The sequence below is a fragment of the Halictus rubicundus genome, chromosome 11 (assembly GCF_050948215.1).
Source record: "Halictus rubicundus isolate RS-2024b chromosome 11, iyHalRubi1_principal, whole genome shotgun sequence".
NCBI lineage: Eukaryota > Metazoa > Arthropoda > Insecta > Hymenoptera > Halictidae > Halictus > Halictus rubicundus.
The window spans coordinates 1,616,765-1,637,623 of record NC_135159.1 but is presented as its reverse complement, the minus strand read 5'-3'; the positions used below and the strand labels follow the sequence as shown (position 1 = coordinate 1,637,623).

Below are 20,859 nucleotides of genomic sequence, written 5' to 3'. Positions count from 1 at the left end.
CATACCAAGATAATTAACCGTGTTAGTTTGTGGGAGTGTGGTATTGTTTAGTGTTACCAGAGGAGATTTTCTTTCTCAGTGTGAAGGGTACATGTACTGATTTGTTTTCATTAGCTTTAATCATCTTTCGATGACGGTAAGCTGTTTTGTAATAGATCGGAGGTAACTTAGAGGTCTTCGTGTGTAGTTAAAATTACAGTATCATCTGCAAATGTAGTTGTAAATGTATTTTGCATTACTGGGGATTATATGTGTACACTGAATGGCCCACTTAAAGGTAGCAACATAAATATATCCTTCAGTTGTCATGACATAAAAAACATTTTGTATGCCGGCAAACATTCATAAATACTGGCTCAGACAGAAACAACTAATAATATCATAAATGACACGATAGCCAAGTTGTGTTTGGTTTGCGAATTTTTTCGATCTTAAAAATCAATTCTCTCAAAAGGAAAACCTTGGAGGAAAAAATTGTAATACACAATTTTGTTTTCATTTTTTCAAGTAAAGTAATCCCACTCTCCGATTGTTCTAGATTACTGCCCACCATATATATATATACATCAAATTCACGAGTGATACGCACCTCGTTCCTTGAGCATGTCTTGATTTCCTTCAAAAATGTCATTGCCCGAATTATGTCTTAATTTTCCTGCAATAACAATAGAATAAAATTATTAGTCATCGTTGTTAGTGTGATTAAATTGCACACAGTGTTATACATAATATATCATTACTGATCACGAAAAATTTCACCTTCTACTCATCGAGAAGAGAAAGTTTGAAAGGGACCATATGTCAAGCACACATATGTCAACCAGAAGCTGTTAAAATTTGTACAGAATTCGATTGTGTGGAGTTATACGTTGCGATATGGAAAATTTTCCAACGTCCCTCCGAATCGATAGCTGTAGGCTGAAGAGTCCTGTGGATACATACTGAACTACGATGCAGCCTACTCTGCAGTTAAACACTAGGAGACGTATTATTAATTTCTGAACACGTGAGTGAAACGTAACAACTTTATTCGATAGCGAATCGAGAGAACTATTGCGACACTGATCGATGATCATGCAGCGAGAGAGGATCGATGCGGTGTCGCCAGGTCGAGAAAATCGAGAGGAATACAACGTACCCCCTCCCTGATGAGCAGAGTAATATGTGACACGTTTCGCGTGCGCGACGGAGGTGAGTGGGGCGAATGGGAGACACTTCTAGATGCCACTGTCACCGCCAAGTGTCGCCTCAGTCGTACCACGCGGCACGTCACGTGACCAGTCTACGGTCTTAGTGGGGCATGTTGGAGTGTGCTCATGGTGGTGGAATGGGATTACCGGGCCGTTTGCTAGCTCCGGGCTAAGGGAAAGAAAGCTCCGGCCGAGATGGAGTTCTGAGTGGTATAACGGCCTTGGCTCTAACCGTCCTCGCCCTGGCCTTCAGGAGCGTCCTGGACGCGAGCCTGATCTGGGGAATCTTCCCCAGGATATGGAAAAATGCATGCCTGTTTCTACTCCACAAGGAGGGAAAACCCACAAAGTCTCCTTCTGCATACCGGCCGGTTTGTTTACTCGACGAGGCGGGCAAGCTGTTCGAAGGAATAACACTGTCCAACAAAATTAAACTTTTTTCGAGTTTTGCAATACCTGTTGGGTGATTCTTATACACTTTCTCATCCTAAAACCGAATCTGAAAGTAGAATTGCTCCATCACGCAACGTTTTCGAAAAATTTTGGTTTTTGTAAAAATGCCCGATTTTGATACGAAACGACGTGTTACGCAAAAACTAAACACGCGAGAAAGTTCAAATTTGAGTCAAGAGATAGAGGGGACTCTCCTCTACATATTCATATAGTCAATTATATTTTTATGTACTTCCTAATAGTTGTAAATGGTTGTTAAAGTTTGAAAATGTGCCGCCGCGGGTACTTTGTACGCTCTATTTTTGTATTTATGTGAAAAATCCTTTATCTAGCAGGAATTTACTACACAGGAATGCATTCTACAGACATTTCTGGTAAAGAAACCATTCACGAAAAGTATTTGGTTCCCTTAATGTACGAGAAGGATCAGAAAATGTTAATTGACAGCGTGTGCGCGACGCGTTCGCGCCAGACGGCCATTGCAGCCTTTTCGCGACTCGCCAGGGCCGTCGCTATGCGTAGTCGATGTTGGTACCACTCAAGTATGTCTTTGCTTACTATGCTTAATTAAATACATTTTTTTGTTGTCTTTTTGGGTGCCAATCATTGCAAAAGATTATAAAAATACGAGTTATATTCAGATTTCATTGTGGAAATGCAGAAATAGGTAAGTTTTTGTATTCAATTTTCTTTCTTAAGCATTTCCACAATGAAATGTGAATATAACTCGTATTTTTATAATCTTTTGTAATGATTGGCACCCAAAAAGACAAAAAAAAAATTGAAGTTGAAAGTCCGTCCTGTGGCACCGCTTGCTTGAGGCCAGCCGGCACAGCCAAGTGCTCTTGGAAAGAGTGCGGTGCCGGCTGGACTTGCGGGTTAGACGGGGGTACCGCACCATCTCCGCTGAGGTGGCGCGCCTCCTCGCCGTGGATTCACCGTTCCATTTGATGGCGGCGAAACGGACGAGTCTATACCACGTCGTCTGCTCGTCCCACCGCCCCTGCGGGTGGAACTTACGCGCAGGGAGGATGAAGAGCTAGGGGCTCTGAAATACCAGGCCCGGGTGGACACGTTTGCCAAATGAAGGCGACTGCTCGCCCCCTCGGCACGTACGACCGATCGGGCCCTCCTGCCAATATTTGATATATGGTGCAGGAGGCAGGGAAGGTTGACCTTCCGCCTCACGCAGGTGCTCTCTGGTCATGGGTGCTTCGGGGAGTGCACAGGATGCATAGGATGAGGTGGGAGCTGGCGGTGCAGTACCCCCTGTGCGACGAAGATGTTGACACGGCGCGGCACATGTTAGAGGAGTGCCCGGCCTGGTCCGAGCTCCGCCGTGTCTTGAGAGCCGCAGTGGAAGGGTGGAATCTCTCGCTCGCGGCCGTGGCCACACACATGGCCGCGAGTGAGCGGTCGTGGATGGCGGTGCCTCCTTTTGCGAAATCATAGTGGCGCAGAAGGAGGCCGCCGAGCGGGCCCGGGAGAGAGACCTGGGCTCTAGGAGGGTGTGGGCGCGGGGACACTCCCGCGTCGGTCTGCGCGGCGAGTTCCCCCGCGTCGACGTTTGCTCGAGAGGAGGGCGGTGAATTCGGGGGGCGGGAGGGTCGGGGTGTGAGCTGACCCTGGCCCCCGGGGGGGAGCATAGCTTCTTCCGGGACGGGTCGACGCCGACCGAGTTAATTCTCGGTATGGGGGGGGGGGGGGTTAATCCGTCCACCTTACCAGCGCTGTTTGAGGGGAATGCGTGGGAGGTGGTGTGGGAAGGGTCGGGGCGTACCGGATTGCGCCTCCGACGACCTTTCCTTACCGGTGGCGGCGTCTTCTTGCCTTGGTCGAGCCGGGGACCTTCGGGCTGTCTGCTCCGGCGGGGCACTGAGGCGCCGGGACCTGTGGGTGGACCGAGCTGGGGCTTGGGGAAGCCCAATCCGAAGGCGCCAGGGATGGGGACACCAGGCGGGTCCCTCCGCCCGGGTTCTTATAGACTAGGCAGTGGGGGAGGCTTACCCCTCCCCCGGGTAGTATGATAGCTGGGAGGTGTCCTGTGGAGTACTCGCGTGATCCAGGCACCTCCCCTTTAGCTTAGGTGGGCATGCGTTTTTTAGTGGGTAGACTCCGGAGACTCTTCCCGGGTATAGTCCCACATAACCCCGGCTTCCCCCAGGGAGTCGGGGTATACGCAACGCATTTTTTCACGGAAAAAATATGGTGTTGGAATGTGATAGTGGAAGCGGAAATGAGAAATGGAAAAATCTTCCTGTTTGGGTAGTACTTGGCGACACTGAATCGATGACGATTCTCTGGCCTGCTTTGCCGTAGGTTGGCACTGCAAACTTCGTCGGAGCATATTTTCTATTAGCGTGTCTAGGGGAATCGCGTGGCAGCGCCAATATCCCTACATGACGTGTAGGGGCTACGTGTTTTTCCGCACATTGCCGCAGCGCTAGCGTCGCCGGCACTAGCCGCGTGCGGGCGGCAAGAGTGAGTCGCCCCTCTAGACTCTGCGTGTCCGACGACCCATAGCGGATTTGCCGCCGTTGAGATTCGTAATCTCGCTCTTCTGTATCAGCCTTCGTCGAGTTAAGTCGCAATACAGTTCTCTGTACTACAACACGCAACAGTGCCTTCCATCCAGTTCCGGTTTCCCGGCGGTAGTAGGCCGCAGTCTGGAAATCCCCCAGACCGTAAACCTACATTTGGTGACCCCGACGTGATCGTCGCCGACGTCATAGTCGTGTTTTCGGAAAATTTTCGAAACTGTGACGAGGCAAACGACGCTTCGTGGAACGGACATCGCCTGTTGCTGCCGTTGTACAGCCGCCGACGTGCTTTTCGTACCGAAAAGCCTGGCTGCACGTGCTCGGAACCCGTGCACGTTGTTCGGAGATCCGTCGAGGAAGAGGTTTCCTGGCGGCGAGCAATCCGCTCGCTGCAATCCGCCGTTCCTGTTTCCAGGCGGCGAGCAGGCCGCTCGCTGCACGTTGTAGCCGCCGAGCGTGAAGCCATCGACGCCACGTGGGTACCACCGTCGCCGCCATTGCTGCCGCCAGAAGGGTACCATTATCGCCGCCATTGCTGCCGCCACGTGGGTACCGTTGCTGACGCCGTTGCCGAAGCCGTGGAAAGCTGCCATCGTGGTGAAGTGAGCGTATTTTTTAAGTCGTTTTTAGTTCCGTTTTAGTTCTAGTCTCGCGTGTGAAAAATGTCGCAACCCACGCCCGAAGATAGAATCGCACGGTTAGAGGCGGAGCTCGAGGCCGCGCGCGAACTTTTAAACGCCCGTTCTGCATCGGATGCCGACGCGTTCGCGAACCGCGTAGATAGTTATCGTGCGCCGAAACTCCCCGTATTTTTCAAGAACGACCCTGCGCTATGGTTCGGACAGGTCGAGGCGTCGTTTCGAAACGCACGAATTACGAGCCAGACCACAATGGCCGACACCGTAATCGCCGGCCTGGATGCGGATACCGCGTCGGTTATATCCGATCTCATATTGTCACCGGATCCCGTCGCGCCGTATAATCGGATCAAAGAGCGCATTATTTCCACGCTCTCCACTTCGGCCGAAACGAAACTCCGGCAGCTCCTCAAGGGGCAGGTGGCGTCACATGGCAAACCTTCGCATATCTTGTCGCTCATGCGTAATTTAAACAATGGTGCTTGCGCGGATAATGTGCTTAAATCGATTTTTTTCGACCTGCTGCCCGAGCAGTGTCGCGCGATCCTAGTTGCGTCCAAGCATGACGACCTGCAGGAGATGGCCCTTCTGGCCGATAAGATCGTCGAGACGATACAGCCAGCGAGCGCTTCTGTCCTCGCAGCAGCTGCCGATGTATCGCGGCCGGGCTCCGTGCAGGAGCAGTTGGACAAACTCTTCCGTGAGGTAGCTAGATTGAATACCGCGATCGAGCGTGTCTCGCGGACACACCAGCGCAGCTCCGGGAGAAATGTCGCTTCGAGAACGCGGAATAGGTCCCAGAGTCGTGACCCTTCCGGTCTCTGCCGTCTGCAGTCCTCCTAGAGCGTCGGAAAACTGAGGCCACCCTCCTCCTCGGAGACTGTTGGAGAGTGTTATGCGTCCTCGAAACGTCTCCACATACGCGACCGTAAGTCAGGCCGTACCTTTCTCGTAGACACAGGTTCGGACCTGTCTTTGCTGCCGGTTTCAGCTGCGTCGCGTGCGCGTCCCAGCGCGTTTAAATTGTTTGCCGCGAACGACACCCGTATCGATACGTATGGCGATATTCGCGTTGCCCTCGATTTCGGATTGCGTCGCCCGATCGAGTGGAATTTTTGCGTAGCAACAGTCCCGTATCCCATCATAGGAGCCGACCTGCTGACGCATCATGGTCTCACGGTAGATTTGAAGAGGCGTCGCCTGATAGATTCTGCTACCGGTTTGTTTGTTTTGGCCGGTATCGCGAGCTCTCCCTCTTCATGCGTGAACGTCCTTGGACCGTCGTTCAAGTACTCTGGTATATTAGCTCGTTTTCCGCAAGTCATCGGACTCGAGCAACCGACTCCTCTCGAGTCGCGCGGTGTGTATCATCACATGATATGCAGGCCTTCTAGCAGCCCTTGGGCTAGTCCCATCCACTTAGTCAAAAAGAAGTCCGGTGAATGGCGGGTAGGCGGAGATTACCGCCGTTTGAATAGCGTGACGATACCCGATCGTTACCCCGTGCCTCACCTGCACGATTTCCCGGCTAACCTTCACGGCAAGACCATTTTCACGGCGCTAGACCTGTACAGAGCGTCTCATCAGATACCCGTAGCCGCTGAAGATATTCAAAATACTGTGCGATGACCTTTGGCCTCCGCAACGCGGGGCAAACCTTTCAATGATATATAAACCGTGCTCTCAGCGATCTCGATTTCGTTTTCACGTTTCTCGATGACATCCTCATCGCCTCTTCCTCTCCGGAAGAACATGAGACTCATCTGGCGATCGTCCTGGAGCGTTTACGTGACTTTCATCTGCGCGTGAACCTCGATAAATGTCGTTTCGGCGTATCCGAGTTAGTTTTTTTGGGACACCTAGTTAACTCTGAGGGGTTTAAACCCACTCCAGAGAAGGTCGAGGCTATTAGTCGTTTCCCCAAACCGCGCACGATCGACGACCTGCGTCGTTTTCTAGGAATGGTAAATTTTTATCGGCGCTGTATCCCTCACGCTGCCGCCACTCAAGCTCCGTTGAACGCGTACATGCAGGACGCGCGTAAACGTGATAAGCGACCCATTGTATGGACGCCCGAAGCCGAAGCGGCTTTTGTTAAATGCAAGAATGATCTTGCGAACGCTGCCCTTATAACGCACCCCTGCGAATCGGCCACCGTGCGCCTTGTCTCAGACGCCTCCGACGTGGCCATGGGTGCAGTTCTCGAGCAGCTGTGTGGCGACAGTTGGAGACCGCTCGCCTTTTTCTCGCGTAAGTTTTCCCCGACTCAGTGCAAATACAGCACGTACGACCGTGAGCTTACTGCAGCATACGAAGCTGTGCGCCACTTTCGCCACTTCCTAGAAGGTCGCGAATTCAATATCTACACCGACCACAAACCGCTCATCTACGCCTTCGCGCAGAACTCTGAGCGTGCGTCTCCTCGGCAGAGTCGGCAGTTGTGCTACATAGCACAATTTATGTCGAAAATTCTCTTCTTGCCCGGCAATGAAAACGTCGTTGCCGATTCGCTTTCGCGTACCGAGGCAATTCGTCTGCCGACGCAATTCGATTTGAATGAGCTCTCCCGCGAGCAGGAAAACGACCCCGAGCTTAAGGAAATTCTTGCATCGCCCGACCACTCTCTTGCTCTTAAGAGGCTCACGTGGGGCACAGATTACTCTCCTGTGTATTGCAGCGTATATGAGGAGTGCATCCGTCCGTATATCCCCGCCTCCTTGCGCGAGCGATTGTTCAAGCTCTTTCATTCTCCCGCACATCCGAGCGCAAAAGTCACTGACCGACTCATACGACAGCGATATGTCTGGCCCGACATGCACCGCAACATAGCTCGCCAGTGTAAGTCGTGTGTTGATTGCCAACAATCTAAAATTTCTCGACACGTCAAGCTGACTCCGTCCCAGTTCGTCGCGCCCGACGGACGTTTTACTCACGTACACATCGACCTTGTCGGTCCGCTGCCGGTCAGCGAAGGTTTACAATATTGCCTTACCATGATCGACAGATTCTCTCGCTGGGCTGAGGCCTTTCCCCTGAAGGAGACGCCCGCTCAGACGGTCGGCCGCGCCTTTTTCGAGCATTGGGTGTCACGTTTCGGCGCTCCTGCATTTTTGACGAGTGATCAAGGTCCGCAATTCGAGTCACAGCTTTTTTCAGCCCTTCTGGCGCTCGTTGGCTGCCGGAGAAAAAGAACCACCGCGTATCACCCCGCGTCTAACGGCATGGTTGAGCGCTGGCACCGCGTCTTGAAGGCAGCAATCATGTGTCACGCCAATCAGCAATGGTCGCGCGTCTTACCTATTGTACTGTTAGGGTTGCGTACCCATATCCGTCTCGATACCAACGCTTCTCCTGCCGATTACGTTTACGAAACCTCGTTGCGTCTGCCGGGCGAATTTTTCCTGTTACATAATTTTAGCCCTGATCCGCAGCCATTCCTCGAGGAATTCCGACAGTATATGCGTGCCGTCAAGCCTGTGCCCGTAGCACACAAGCGTAGCGTTAAAGCCTTTGTGTACAAAGATCTCGGATCATGTTCGCATGTATTTATGCTTGTTAAATCCGTGCGTAGACCGTTAGAACGGCCTTACACGGGACCCCATCGGGTGCTCCAGCGTATTTCCGAACAAGTGTATTCAATCGAGGTCAACGGTTTACCGCGCAGCGTCTCTGTAGAGCTGTTGAAACCCACGCATAGCGTTTGTGAGGGACTTGCGGTCCCAGTATCGAGCGGTGCCCCGTCGTTGCCGAGCGTGCCTGTGCGCACCTACTCGCGAAAAAGAGTCACCTTTGCGGACTCCGTACATTAGGTTAAGGTTTTGTAAATATACGCGTAGCATGTAAGTCGTAGGTTATAAGAGTCGTTTGTAATTTTATGTAGCCTCAAAGCGAAATATCTTGTTTGTTTGTTCGCTGCCGTTCTTCCTTGGGGGGAGTGTGTAGGGGCTACGTGTGTTTCCGCACCTTGCCGCAGCGCTAGCGTCGCCGGCACTAGCCGCGTGCGGGCGGCAAGAGTGAGTCGCCCCTCTAGACTCTGCGTGTCCGACGACCCAAAACGGATTTGCCGCCGTTGAGATTCGTAATCTCGCTCTTCTGTATCAGCCTTCGTCGAGTTAAGTCGCAATAAAGTTCTCTGTACTACAACACGCAACACTGCCTTCCATCCAGTTCCGGTTTCCCGGCGGTAGTAGGCCGCAGTTTGGAAATCCCCCAGACCGTAAACCTACAGACGAAAGACCAGGACGCCCTCTGGCAGGACCGATGCGAACGGAGTAGTCGCGGGCGCTCTTCCTGGGACGTCCGACAACCTAGTGAGCAACGAATTAGAGTCGGATTAAACAAGATGGGTCAGACGCCGAATGCATATAGCCGCTAGATTCAAAAACAGGGTACAGAAATTTTGTTGAATGAACAGCGGTCTTTGTTCCAATAGTTTTTTTCGACGTTGTTGGGGCCACTACTATGAATGGACAGCGGTCGATCAGTTGGTGCACTTACAATTAGCTATCTGAATCGCCGGACGCCGCATTTTTTCCCGGTCTTACCTGACCGCAATGTTTGAAGCTCCACAAATTAAAAAACGAAATTTCAAAGAGAAAACATCGAAGTAACACTTTCTAACAATTATGTAAAAAAGACCTATTATATTCACTTTTTCAACCAGGTAAAATCGTTTCAGCCATGAGAAATGATATAGGCACTGTTAAAATTGGGTCATTCCACGCGAACTCGGACACTTTTCTGATTAGTGTTTCGGATTATGTAAAAATTTGAATACGTGTAGTCTTTAGTGATCTATCAATGAATCTCAAAGGATTTCTTGATATCTTAAAAATTTTTGATTTTACAAAACGATGAAAATGAGTTTTTAACAGCTTATAGTTAAAACATAAGAGTATCTAATGAAAATAGTGTCTAGGGCAGGCCTCAGAATTAGTCACCCGTATGGCACCGCTCGCTCGGGGCCAGCCGGCGCAGCCAAGCACTCTTGGAAAGGGTGCGGTGCCGGCTGGTTCTGCGGGCCATACGGGGTCACCGCACCATCTCCGCCGAGGCGGCGGGACTCCTCGCCGTGGTTTCACCCTTCAATGTGGTGGCGGCGGAGCGGGCGAAGCTATACCACATCGCTCGCACCTTCCACCGCCTGTCGGGGGTGGATCTCACGCGCGGGGAGGAGGAGGAGCTCGAGGGCCAGAATCGCCAGGCCCGGACGGAAGTATTTTCGGAGTGGAGGGTGCTCTGTTGGCGTCCTCCAGACGTCCGACTGTCCGGGCCCTCCTGCCCATATTCGATATATGGTGCAGGAGGCGGGGAAGGTTGACCTTGCGCCTTACGCAAGTGCTCTCCGGCCATGGTTGCTTCGGAGAGTACCTGCATAAGATGGGGCGGGTGCCGACTGCGCAGTGCTACCACTGCGGCGAAGATGTGGACACGGCGCGGCATACCTTGGAGGAGTGCCCTGCTTGGGCAGAGCCGCGCCGTGTCCTTAGAGCCGCAGTGGGCGGGTGGGACCTCTCGCTGGCGGCCGTGGTCGACCACATGGTATATAATATATGTCCATATATGTTCACATGGACATATAATGTCGCAGAAGGAGGCCGCCGAGCGGGCTCGGGAGCGTGACCTGGGTTCAGCCAGGAGAGTTTGGGCGCGGGGACGACCCCCGCGCCGACGTGTGCCCCCCACGAGGGAGAGTGGTGAGGGAGGGGAGGGCGCGGGGGACTCCCCGCGCCATGATGTGCCCTCACCATTGGGGGCGGAGGATTTGGGGGTATTCGCGGTGTGGGGGGGGGGGGGGAGTGTCGGTCCGTCCCTCCCCTAGGGGAGGGAGATCCGTGAGCGGTTTTGGGTAAAAAGGGTCGGGGCCTGCCGGATCGCGCTTCCGACGGCCCTTCCTTCCGGTGTCTTCTTGCCTCGGCCGGGACTGGTTCCTTCGGGATACCGGCTCCGAGCGGGGCACGAAGACTCTGGGACCTGTGGGTGGACCGAGCTGGGGCTTGGGGAAGCCCAATCCGAAGGCTCCTGGGATGGGGACACCGGGCGGGTCCCTCCGCCCGGGGTCTTATAGTGTAGGCAATGGGGGAGGCTAACCCCCTCCTTGGGGTATGATGTTAGCTGGGAGGTGTCCTGTTGAGTACTCGTTTGATCCAGGCATCTCCCCTATAACTGAGGTGGGCGTGAGGTTTTAGTGGGTAGTCTCTGGGGGTTCCCCCCAGAGATAGTCCTACATAACCCCGGCTCTCCCCAGGGAGCCGGGGTATGCGAAAAGCATTTCCTCACGAAAAAAAGGCCTCGGAATTAGTGACACACAACGGCCGATTTTCGATGGCTACGCCCCCTCGACCCGGCCACGTGTCTCACTCCCCGTGGAGTTCTCAAACCAGCTCAGGCGCGTACCATAGGCGATATTCGTGGCGCATTAGGGCGATACCCGTATCAATAGCTTTCCACATTACCGTCGATGTACTATTGTCAATGCGTTTTTTTTGTCAGTGGTATCCTCCGTAGGCCTATTCCACTATGTCGCACGATAATTTCGGACAACAGTTGTAGAAAAGAAATTTGGAAAATAAATTCGGAAGATAAATTTTTAAAATAATTTTTAATTGTATTGTCCAAATTTTATTAACATCCGAGATAACTTCATGTTCGCGCACGGTTAGAGGTGCTTGGCAAATTAGTAAAACTTACGGAAAGTTTGGACGTAGTTGTTCGCAACGCCGACGCTTTGTAACCGTATTGTAACCGTTAAAATGGAATCCTTGGTTTTAACACAGGGGTATGGACCAGTGAGTGCAGCGGTCTCTAGCGTACCACTTCTGGGGTACCTGCCCGTACCCCAGAGTATGCAGGGCTTATCCAAGTAAGGACTGGGGTTTCGTACCACACACGTGGGGCTTCTATGGATTTTACGAAGATATTTGAAGATAAAGGGGGGATGGGCGCGACGTCGTGGTAGAAAAGAGAGATGGCTTGGCGAGGTTTACGGAGGTAAGAGCGACGGAGCAGGGGAGGTATCCTCCGCCGGTGGAGTGACCTTGGTGATTGCCAGGTTGGGTGTACGGACCGAAGGTCGTGCGGAGGGGTCCGCGACATCCTCGGGGACGTTGGAAATGCCATTGACCCCAGGCTTAATAATGGTCCCTATTCTTGTTGACGAAGCCACTGACGCCGGTACAGGCGGAGAAGGCAGAGAACGGGGACTTGGACGGGGGTCGGTGGTCTCCATCTCCTCTAGCTTCATGGAGGACGACCAAAGGTCCGTCTCCTCCCCCGAACGTATAAAGTGGGCCGGAATTGGCTCACTTTGCGCGATCATCGCGAGCGGGATTGTCCCTTGCTGAGGAGCTAACATAGCAATGCAGAACATCTGCAACCTATGATCTCCTTGATATCGTTTAGCAGGCCGCGCAGGTGGTGGACACCTGGTCTACCGCCTGCGCGAGGGTGAAGGACACGGAGCGCGCGCGGTATGCCACAGGGAAAAATGCAGACAGGCAGGATGTCGAGGAGGTCCAGGAGCAATTGTGTGATATGGAGGGGCCCTTGCATCGCATGAAAAACGAGGGGGATGACCTTCTCGGGCGATCTTTGAGGGGTTCCCACAAAAAAGTTGGCGAAGATACAGCTGACCCAGAGAAAGGGACAGCCGGGGCTTGCCCCGGAAGAGGTACCGCGCCCACCCCCACGAGCTCCAGCCAGGGCTCGGGGATCGTGGACAACAAGGGGTGGGGGGGGGGGGAGATGTCCTAAACCGTGTTGAGCGCCTGATCAAGGACAAAAGTGCAGCGCTGGAGTGCCGTCTAATGGTGGCGCTCCTCCCGCACGCGCACGAGGAGGTGCTGACCACTGCACGAGAGAAGCTGTTAGGCCTCTCAGTAAAAGGCATGGTCCTCAAAAAGGAGACCAAGAAGAGGGAGCAGAGGCCCCAACGGGTCCGCACAACGAGCTCGGCGGCCAGCCGGACTACCCCAGCAGTGTCCGTCGTCAGAAGCGAGGCGTGGGTGGGGGTGGCCTCCAGGAAGGCAACGCGGGAGCCACATTGGCCGCAGCGCATTCCTCCAAGGGGAACCCCTCCATTAACCCACCCAGAGGGGGTACTGGAGGCACAGTATCGCATGGGAAGACCTCCCCCAAGTAGAGGGAGGGTCCCCACCCCACGAAGGAGACAACGACGGCGCCTAGGCAGCCGAAGACGGCGGTAGTAGTGGTAACAGTGTCAGTAGGAGGTGTGGTGTCCCTATGGTACGCCATGCAAAAGGGGATGTACGCCTTCTCCATAGAGGTCGGCATCACCGACGGGCTGACCATCTCTACTGCCCAAACCGTAGCCATCATGTTGATGGTCCGCGGGAAGTGTAGTAGGGACAAGGCTGCAGCTCTGGCGGCCCGAGTGAAGGAGGACCTCACGGAAAAAGAAGGTCGAGTTCCGTCTCCGAAGTATTGACGCCACGGTCAACCTGGAGGCGGTGCAAGTGGCGCTCGCGGGCACGGGAGCGTGTCTACCTAAGGAGGTGACGATACGGGCAGTTCGGAGACCGCCGCCGGGCAACGCGCCCGGGACCATATGGGCCTGACTCTTTCTTAGCGCGGTGAGCAAGGTGGCCGGAGTCGGCCGTGTAACCGTCAGGTGTTCCTCGACAAGGGTGAAACTCCTGGAGCAGCGACCACTCCAGTGTTTCCGTTGCCAATTGCGGGAATACACATGGTCGAAATGTGGCCACATGAGGCGGTAAACTGGATCGGTCGCTGCTACCGGTGCGGAGAAGAGAATTACCGGGCGGCCACGTGCACGGGTCCTGGGTCAACCCGTGCGAAAGGAGGTGAGGCCCTTAAGGCCACAGCCACGCAGGTCATGTCTCCTCCAATGGAGGTTGGGTAAGAGGCCCACCCCTTAAGGTGGGGTCGACATGGGGAAGATCCTCGTCCCACGAATCGAGTTTGCCCGAATTGCCGAAGAGGACTGTGGGCGTGACAGTGCCGGCACTAACCGCGCTCACCGAGATGGGGAGCTGGTCCCGCGAGGTGTGCGAAATGCACCCCTCCGAGGGACGGACCCTTACCGCGATCAGCGACCCCCTCGGCCGCATCGTCGGAGGGAGTCCCTGGCGTAAGTTTCTCCGGTATGGACGAGCGACGGGGTGACCGGAGCCATCGGGAGGTCGAGCTGAATTCGGCCTTCCATCTAGTGGCCCAGGGATGAGGAAAACATAGTTGACAACGTTATGGCCATAAAGGCGCGGGGGATACCAGACGATATTTGTAAAGAGTTCCTGGGTCCCCCCGCAGTAAAGCTTCGGGCTAATCGATAAGCTTCGGAAATTCATGCTCTTATACTATAATAAAAAAGATTCATAGCATTTTACCTTTGTATCTCGTGTTGCTATTACTCGAATTTGTATTTGACGTTATTCCTGAAACGTATAAAAGAAAATATATTAGAAAGAGTCATCGTCATAAAGTAAAGTATTCGAATTATATTTATGATTTATACGTGATTGATCAAATATAAACCGGAATTATGGCTTTGTAGAGGTGTTGGTTGGTATGTCTATATGGGATTTCCCGCGTAGGTGCTGCATCTTACTGCGGCTTCAATCAGTCGCACGATGTTAGAGCATGCGGCACCCGTGCCCGTTGCGCAACGGATCATTATCAAATTTCCCACGAAAGAAGGCGTAAAACCGTCCGGAATTTTGAAAAGGTTCAAGGCATAGTTCGGTAACAACACCCTTAAAAATCATAAACAATTTTTAGAAGGACGAGATAGTGTTGAAAATTAAAACCACTAATGTCACTCGAGGACCAACGTGACAGAGGAGACAATTCGTTAGTCGCCTTATATAACAGTTGCTGAAATTGCTTCTGATGTCGGAATAAGCTACGACAGAAAAGACGCGCATTTCCAATTCGACACGTTATCCTGGTTTACGACAACGCCCGGCCTCATACAGCTACACTAACACTACAAAATGTTAAAGATTTGTTCTGGACTATACTGGAACACCGCTCCAAATAATTTTGTTAAACCCTATACATATGTATATCCACAGTATTTAAAAAAATGCAACTTGAAACGCTTTGTACGACTCACTATGTATTTTCTATAGTTGATACAACTAACATCGAATGAATAGTATGAATGTATAGTGTATATGTATATTTGTATACATATACATTGGTAGTATAATTTGTATACTGTTAGATCTAATATTTTATTACTTAATACTTAATAGTAATACTTACGGTACACTTTGATGCTGCCATCAGTGTCTCCTAATGAGTTTCTGGAGACACATTTATACGAACCAAAATCCGACGGGCTGACAGAATTTATAGTTAGTTTCATGTCGACTTTGTATGCATTTTCTAGTGATATGGGTTCATATTTCCCTCCTGAAAAACATATAAATTTTGATAAAATTTAAGAAAATTGAAACAAGTAATATATTTTATTCTAGACATCAGGTGTTATTATAGTACAATAGAAATTCATAAAGGAATTTCAAAAATTCATTACACGATTTCTATAAATTTTAAAACTGTTTCTTTCTTAGAGTGTACGAGATACAAGAATACAATGAAACGGCTGTGTATTTATAAGAAATCACTATTTTTAATAGTGACATTTTGGTTTCCACTAGTATCGATTCATATGGTAAACTAATTTCTTCTATCTTATACAGGGTGTTTGGGAAATCGTGATAAAACCGACAAGGGGATGATTCCTCACATAAAATCTAGTCGACAATAAGGAATATAGTTATTTTTCATACGAAGCTTCAATTTCCAGAAAATCCAGTTTGAAAATTCGTTAGGTACGCGTGCACTTAGACAACAGGGTCTACTTTATTCGCCCGATCTAGCCCGAAATTCCCAATGCCGCTTGTGTTTATAAAAAATATAGAGACTCCTTGTTATTAATTAAAGTCATACCTGTAAAGGATTGGGGTACTGTATATTGAATCTCCCCAACGTGTTTGGTCTAGGCAGGATGGTTTTATTTTCTCAGAGTTTACAGCGCTGTGTTATGCTACGACTCGACGCGACTCAGAATCTCCGCTCGACTCACTCTGGTCTAATCGTATCTAAGGCTCTAACGTGAAGCTTACGGGGCTTTTTAACTATTCCCCGAATCATCCTATTGGCCGGGGCTGAATTAGCCTCTTTAGCCAATCAGGTACTTCTTCGAGGACTCCTTGCAACCTTGACGCGGTCTCTCTAAATTTGGGGGCGACCCCGTAATTTCGGTAATGCAGCGGGATTTCCGACGGGCCCGCGGTGCATGACGTGGCCGGCTGTTGCCTACCTGCCTAGCTTCCGGGTCCCTTCGAAAACTCAAGGTTTACGGTATCCGTACGAGCTGTTGAGGCCGATGGTAAAAATCTAATGGGCAATACGTGCCATAACAAAAACTGCTAAGACGACTAACGGCTTTCTCAAAAATGATTTTCGAAGGTTACGGCTCCTCGACTCGACCGCGCTTCTCGCTCCCCGTGGCGGTCCTAGTTCTCGAGCCAGCTCAGGGGCGTACCATAGCCGGTACAGTGATATCTCTATACATGTCGCTAATACTTGCATGATAAATGTCGCGAAATTATCCCCACTAGTGCAGGGTATTCCCCTGAGGGTCCACGAAATGTGAAAAATATTAATAAGAAATGACATGTTTCGGTTCTCCTGCAGATTGGTACACAGAGTCGATGAGTAACTGTTCGAAAGCATCGTCTGTCCTTTTAGAAAGTTTCTTAAGAGAGGTATAGGACAATGGTGTAGGACTCTTAAACGCCACGCGGACCTGACATTTCTACCTCTTATTTGGAAAAATTTATAAGTATACTTTATATTAGTATTTTATAGTGAGGGATTAGTATTCGTATAACAATGAATGTTTTCTCTCATATTTTACAACTTTAAATTTATGATCTGAATGAGACTTGAGGACAATGACTTGATACGGGCCTAGCGACGAATGTCCCTTTAAATTTCGTTTGCTCGAGGCACGCACTTGTCTCATCGTCATGGTCAGGTGGATTGTAGTAGTAGGCTTTTGTTTATACATATAACTCCATCCAATCAAATGTTGCAAAAACTTTAACAGTTTATGTCTGAATAACTATTTGTTTGTCATATATGGTTCCTTTAAAATTTTTTCTCTTATCGACGAATAAAAGGTGTTGATGTAAAAAACTTTAACAAATGTCCATCGATGAAGGATGTAGATTTACCCCTAGGACGGTTGACCATTTTAATTTTTATACATCCTGTACATCGGTAATATAGAGAACGGGGCTCGAAATATAAATACATACATACATTCTTTAAAAAATCACCTATCGATTATTGAACGGCAAAATTTGCGTTGGATGGAGTTATAATGGAGTATTGTGATAAGCAATGCCGACTCAATCGCTATACCAGAGTTTCGGAACCTCAAATGAATAGCCCGGAGTTTGTTTTGCTTATCTCTACTTTATTAAATCTACGGCTATTTACAGGATCTATAATTACGGATTACGGCTAGTACGGCTGTGTATAAAAATGCTGAACGGTGGGTTTTCGGCCCGGCACGGTAGCCCGGCGAACCGGTGGCTACAGCTGGAGGTCCGAGCCCAGGACTAGCGCGCTGTTGCGTATACCGCCTCGCTTGCTTCTAGGCTAGTGATTGGATATTGCGTAGGTTTTTCGCGCATGCGCGACGTTTTTAGTGTCGATAAAGTACAAAAGTTTGGCTACAATAGAATTCCTTGGTGGTGACCAATAATGTAATGTCTCTAAAATATTAATAATAATAATTTACTATATGTAATAGTACCCCACTTACTACCTTTTTCTCCACAATATAGATACGTTAGTGATTTTGGACGAGCAAGCACGATAAAACCACGCGATATCCCATCCCTCTCGACTCACATTGTGGGAAGGCTTATATCTCATCCCCGATGGTCTTTAGTAGCGAGAAACGCGTGCGGCCTGTGGCCGCAGCGTTAATTAGGCTGCGCAATTAGTTTCGCGAGAAGGCTTGTAGGATTAGGAGAATCGTGGATGACGTCGGAGTCACCAATTCTAGGTTTAACACGTCGGTCGCCCAGCGTAATTCGGCTGTTTCCGGTCGATACGCAGAACGTAAACAGAGCGATAAGCGAAAATTTGTTGCTTATCGCCTTCGATCCATTGTAAAGAAAAGATTATTTACTTCCGAAATAGAGAAAGCGATAAGTTTACGAAACGAAAAAAAATTACAACATATTGTTCGAAGTGTCCAAAATCACCCCAAGTGTGTTTGGAATGTTCTAACGAATACCATGCGACATAGCATAATGTAATATTTTATCCAGAATATAAATTAACAAAAAATATGATATAATGTGTTTTTAATATTTTTATGTTGTATATCCTATATATAATATCCTATATTTAATTAACTCGAACAAGAAGAGCGTCACCCATATTTGGGTGACAGGCCCCCACGGAAGCATACTCGTCACCCAGATATGGGTGACGTGGCGACCAACGTGTTAAGGTTTCGACGCGAGAAATAAAAACTACGAATAGCGCGGCAATTAGTACACGACTCGCATATTGCAGCCTACTCTGCAGGAACCCGTGGAAAATGTAAAGAAGGACACACTTTCAAACTTACAAAAACGTATATTTTACCAGCAGCTCAGGGTGAGCTGCAACGGCACCAAATGAGCGTTTGCGCAGCTTGTCGAGAGAACACGACCATACACCGTGATGGTCCGAAATAGAGTGGTAGAAAATGGCGGTAGAGAATAGCGCAGCAGCGCCAATATTCCTACAGGTTTGTAGGGAGTATGGCGCTGGTGTCGCCATTCCCCTAGGTCGCACCTACACTCTGCCCCACGAGAGAATGGTACCGTTTCGCGCAGCTTGACTGGCCGCGGAAGGCGCTGCGAACCTCTCAACTCCCACTCCCCACTGCGAGTTTCATATACGCGGCGTACCGTATTGAAACGAATTAGCATGGAAGTATAGGGTATAGGAAATCGTGACCATTTGCATCCACGCTTTATACTCTTTCACCCCCTTGCACTCTGTTTCTTGCATCCATCGCTTTCATTCTTAGAAACAAACAAACTCTCCTATCGCCTAGTCCTAAACACTTTTCATTCACACCTCTTCAGTCACTCGAGTTTTCCAAACATACCGGCGCCGGACCGTCGCAACATGATCCAGTCGTCCGCACGCACAAGGAACCCATTCATCCCACAATAATGAATGATAAATTTAATTTAATTATTTATTTTGAAAGTTTATTTCATTGGTTCTGTACAGGTTCATTGATTATGTACAGATATTATTATTTATATTCATGTTAGAAAAATCGAAGTAAGCAAACGGTCGAGGCAGGCCATGTGTTTTTTGTCAGCGCGTTGTCCCTCCCTAAGGGAAAGTCATAAACCCATGGGCTTGGGGGTGTCATAAACAAAGAGGCATACTGTCGAAGGCTTTCTCACGGCCGAGGATTTTTGGGACAGCAGGAATTATTCTGACGGTTGTCGTGTACGGTTGTCGCGAATAAAGATTCATAGTATTTTGTAATACGCCCACATTTATTTAATTTAACGATATCACGTTATCTATCTTCTTAGTACTCTCTTACATTCACATATTTATATTTACAAAAAACACAACTATTTACAAAGTGACACAACTATTTACAAAAAACTTACAACTATTTACAAAATGACACAACTATTTACAAAAAACTTACAACTATTTACAAAAAACTTACAACTATTTACAAAAAACTTACAACTATTTACAAAAAACTTACAACTATTTACAAAAAACTTACAACTATTTACAAAAAACTTACAACTATTTACAGACTATTTACAACTATTTACAATAAGCAGCTTATGTATGACTCACATCGATGTCCGAGTCATCAGACGACTTCAACCATTCGGGGCTTCCCTCTGACACTGAATCTGTAACGTGGTCGAGTTCATACAGCCTCCTTTCCTCCTTCAGCGTATGCCGGATAAAATTTTTCCAGTTTTCGGGAGACACATTTTCGACTGCTGCATCTACAAATTGGCGGACATCTGCCAATTTGTACGATGTATTTCGCGCCCTTATGAATAGTTTTACTTGTGCCCATGCCAACTCGATAGGGTTTAACTCGCAGTGGTAAGGGGGAAGGCGTAGCACGGCACGTCCATTTTCTCTGGCGTATTCGTCAATTACGTAATTATTTTCTGGTTGTTTATATTTTGTAACCAACTCCATTAATCGAATCTTGACGAGCCGTGGATTCACCGTTTCCCCCTTACCCTCCAGCCACGTGATGATATCGTCCCTTTTCCACCTCAAGGAAGGATATTTTTCCTTTTTGACGCTGTGGTAAGGGGCGTTATCCATCACGATGACTGACCTATCTGGCAGCATGGGCAAAATTTTCTTGAACCATTCAAAAATTGTATCTCCATTCATTTCTTCGTGATAATCGGCCGTTCTTTTTTTTGCCTCGAAGCAAAGGAGGGCCCCTGGTACAAACCCGTCTGCTGACCCGATGTGAGTAATAATTAGCCGCTTTCCTTTTCCCGTGGGAGCAGGTATCCTCGTTGTCCAGCCCCTTTCTTCGGCGTTCCTCGGGCAGATCACGCTGGTGTCTACCCACTGCCTGGACTTGGTATCGCCGGCGTTGATCCATGTCTCGTCCAGGTAGTAAATAGACCGCCCTTCCGAACGAAAACTTTCGATTTGTTCGAGGTACCTACAAAGTAGTAAAAAATAAATTTTTGTAAGAAACGAGGATAGAAACTGAGTTTTTGGAAAAAAACATTTTTGAATGTAGATTGTCACTTACTTTTGCCGCCAGGAGATGATATGGGGTTGATCGATCAGGGCGCTGTTGCGTTTTCGCTGAATAAATTTAAACTCCATACGTTGCAATAGTCGATGGAGTGTACTTTCACTAAACGACGGCAAATTTTCGTCGTTGTTCACAGCAGCCAGAATTTTTTTTAGGGTTGGAAATTCTCGATTGAGCCAGAAGCTGTGAACTTT

The 20,859-nt window shown here is 49.4% G+C and overlaps 1 protein-coding gene across 1 annotated transcript in view; it reads right to left on the bottom strand.

Moving 5' to 3' along the window:
* The window catches only part of LOC143358837 (neurotrimin), a 144,004-nt gene that overhangs the window by 936 nt on the left and 122,209 nt on the right, over nt 1-20,859 (bottom strand). The window contains exons 7-9 of the mRNA XM_076796312.1: nt 15,067-15,216; nt 14,187-14,234; nt 590-655 (exon numbers count right to left, since the gene is read on the bottom strand). Of these exons, the coding sequence (XP_076652427.1) occupies nt 590-655; nt 14,187-14,234; nt 15,067-15,216 (264 nt within the window). The remainder of the gene's footprint in view (nt 1-589; nt 656-14,186; nt 14,235-15,066; nt 15,217-20,859) is intronic.